This window comes from Anarrhichthys ocellatus, unplaced genomic scaffold (genome assembly GCF_004355925.1).
Source record: "Anarrhichthys ocellatus isolate YVR2014 unplaced genomic scaffold, GSC_Weel_1.0 scaffold41, whole genome shotgun sequence".
NCBI classification, from domain to species: Eukaryota; Metazoa; Chordata; class Actinopteri; order Perciformes; family Anarhichadidae; genus Anarrhichthys; species Anarrhichthys ocellatus.
The window spans coordinates 2,382,085-2,385,656 of record NW_022280071.1 but is presented as its reverse complement, the minus strand read 5'-3'; the positions used below and the strand labels follow the sequence as shown (position 1 = coordinate 2,385,656).

At 37.0% G+C, this 3,572-nt stretch overlaps 1 protein-coding gene across 1 annotated transcript; it reads right to left on the bottom strand.

Moving 5' to 3' along the window:
- Positions 1–2,170: 2,170 nt before the first annotated feature.
- On the bottom strand, positions 2,171–3,307 carry LOC116394761 (uncharacterized). Its single transcript, XM_031868052.1, has 4 exons — positions 3,144–3,307; positions 3,010–3,068; positions 2,314–2,894; positions 2,171–2,231 (listed from the first exon to the last, which is right to left on the bottom strand). Exons 1-3 carry the CDS (start codon positions 3,146–3,148, stop codon positions 2,323–2,325), a joined length of 636 nt encoding a protein of 211 aa, XP_031723912.1. The 5' UTR covers positions 3,149–3,307; the 3' UTR covers positions 2,171–2,231; positions 2,314–2,322.
- Positions 3,308–3,572: the final 265 nt, after the last annotated feature.

Here is a 3,572-nt window from a genome sequence, read left to right as displayed (position 1 = left end):
AGGATAAAAAATAAATAGAAAAAAACCTTAGGGCTGCATGTATACAAGAGAGACGACTATGCAGCCCTAATCTGGAAATACATTAAAGAAACCGATGGAACATTGGGCCATACAGGCACATGTTAAACAAAATTAACCTACAAATTCACCCGAGGAGAGGGATTCTCAACATGTATCTCAACACCCACTGGGGCCTTAAGTCACTCAATTAACTGGGCTGTAATTTTGTCTTAAGCCTCCGTTAGCTTTGATGACCTGAATACAAATTATGCTTCATCACTGCCTGCCGTTATGAATCTGAATATTTCCACACGCCTTGGAGCAGACAGGTTTTCTCCCACATCAAAACCTATCCGGTGTGTGTCACTGCATCTATCATTATAATCCTGAATGAGGGCATGAGTATTTGTGCATTTGTTTTTTCATGTATTCAGTTAAGCAATGGAATTAAATGCCCATCATCAGGTCATGACAAGTCTCCAATATTAATCAATTTGATAAACATATTTGACTATTACATGCTATAAGATTATAGTGCCCTACAGCACTTTGAGAGTTCATGGAGGACCGGTCTGGTTGTAGTGGAGCACCCCCTGCTGTACATCATCAGAATCAACCCAATTGTAAAATGTAGCAATGATGTAGGACGGACACACACACGGACACACACACACCTTTGATACCATTGAGATTTTAACTACCCAGTAAGTGTACCATAGACATAAGAGATATAAGAGAATATGATATAAGAGAATATATAAGAGAATATGATAATGTAAAGTCTGTAACAATAGCAGTTAGTCAACACGTCCAGTGGGTCCTCAGAAGCTTTGCTCTAGAGTTTATTACCATGATTACATACATATCAATATGAGAGTTTTATAAAAAAATAAAAAGTTCACTACATTGTAGAAAGAAAATATCAGCTGGAATCTGCTGCAAATTGACCAAACAGTACAGAGGAAGTTTGCCCAGATTCTACAGCAGTTAGCTGCTCAACAATACATTTTCCTGCAAGTAATGACCTTCGTAATTTAACCAAAGTAATAGTGTTGCGCATTCCTGAAGGGGATAGATATATAGATAGATAGATAGATAGATAGATAAAAAGCTGAATAAAAAAATCCCGGTTTATTCTGAAAGGTGGGCGGGACTAGTAGTCGGTGCTCACAGCCTCCCACTTAAATCAACAGCAACATCATTTCCCACAATCAGTATCCCAGAGTATCGGCACTATTTCTATAGCAGGAAGTAGTTCCACGTAAATTGTTGACAGTGAGGTCTGTGGATTGTCTGACGTAAACAAGGCATTGTTTCTGGATTTTCTTCTGAAAATTGTAAATGTCACTTTTCAAAGATAGCGATATAGATATAGATAGAGATATAGATATCTATAGATAGATATAGAGATATAGATAGATATAGAGATATAGATATCTATAGATAGATATATAGAGATATAGAGATATAGAGATATAGATAGATATATAGAGATATAGATATCTATAGATAGATATATAGAGATATAGATATCTATAGATAGATATATAGAGATATAGATATCTATAGATAGAGATATAGATATCTATAGATAGATATATAGAGATATAGAGATATAGAGATATAGAGATATAGATAGAGAGATATAGAGATATAGAGATAGAGATATAGATATAGATATCTCTATCTAGAGATAGATATCTCTATCTAGAGATAGAGATAGATATCTCTATCTAGAGATAGATATCTCTATCTCTATCTAGAGATAGATATCTCTATCTAGAGATAGATATCTCTATCTAGAGATAGATATCTCTATCTCTAGATAGATATCTCTATCTATAGATAGAGATATAGATATCTCCATCTATAGATATAGATATCTCCATCTATAGATATAGATATCTCCATCTATAGATATAGATAGAGATATAGATATCTCTATCTATAGATAGAGATATAGATATCTCTATCTATAGATAGAGATATAGATAGAGATAGAGATATCTATATCTATAGATAGAGATATCTATATCTATAGATATAGATAGAGATATAGATATCTCTATCTATAGATATCTCTATCTATAGATATCTATAGATATCTCTATCTATAGATATCTATAGATAGAGAGATAGAGAGATAGATAAAGAAAAGTAGAAATGCCACTGTGAAGCAACCTTTTATTGGTATCGGTTTTAACAGAACCAAGTCATCTGGAACACAATACCTGCAAAAGCAAAGACATTAGTGAATCAAATGCTTACTATCGATCATAGGCATTTGATCAGGTATAGTAAAATGCTTCTTACCAGAGGACTTTAGAAGGCCCCTTTGGTAGGAGCTTTAGCAGGACCACTTTGCTTAGAAGTTCTGCTGGGTTTTCCTGGGTTGTACCGGGTTTGAGCAAACACTGCTCTTCCTCGCTGGTATCTTGAACGAGAGCTAAAAGAGTAGACTGGCTCCAGATCAGACACGTCACTGAAGATTGGCTCAGGGATTTCTTCAACAGCATCGTAGCCACCAGCCGGTTCAGAGCTCCAGCTGTCACCTACAGAAGCACTACCCAACCTGCCATCTGGAGCACTACCGTCATAGCCATACCCTGCATAAGCAACTTCATATGCACCGACCTCAGGACTGTTGTGGTGTCCATCTTTAAAACTAGTGGAGCCACCGGCAAACACATTACTGCTGAAACTGCCAGGTCCAGCACTGAAACTGCCAATTTGAGGAGCAGGATGTCCAGTAGCTTTGTTAGAGCTTGGGTTGGGTAGACTTAGTAGAGGAAAGCTGCTGCCAGCGTCAGAACTCACACCCAGTCCACTGAACCAATTGCCCAAAGGAAGTGGCTGCCACATGAAGCTTGTCTCAGCACTGTTTGCATCATATTCTGGGGTGAGACAAAAGGTTTACCTTAGTAATCAGCTTTCATTTAAAGCTGTTCAGTAGTTTAGAGAAAAATCAAAGCTTTCCAATAGTCAGTCCATCATCCAGTATCGTCTTACCTTTCCCCATAGGGAAACATGCAACGCTCCCAAATAGCAGAAACGAAATCAAAAACACCCTACAAAGAATAGACATGACTTTAGATTCATAAGTTTTACAGTACCAATTTTAGATTTTACAGTAATAAACTTACCTCATTCTAGCACAACTAAGTTGATAAATTGAAGACAGGGTTAAGGATTTGTAAGCGCCCCAAGACTACCTTCAAAGGATGAGAATAAAGTTAAATTTTTAAGCTAACAATGAGGTTACACCAATAATAAAACCCATCTCATACTTGCTAACAAACATGCACATTTCTACAGAAACCTCTCTATAGTGTTAACCTACAAGAGCTCCTTTTAAATGATTGTGAATGCTGTGGGAGTTGATTACTCAGTGGTAACAGCTGGTGGTACAGAACACCTGTTGTGTGGCTAATTGAACTCCTTGTTGTAGAGCAAACACTGGACTAAAGTGGGCATCTTTCTTTTCTAGTGGGTGAAAAAGAACACTGCTCTTCTTCCTGGCACTTCGTCCTCTGTATAACTCTGTGTTTTGTGCTTGTTTTAAATGATAAGGC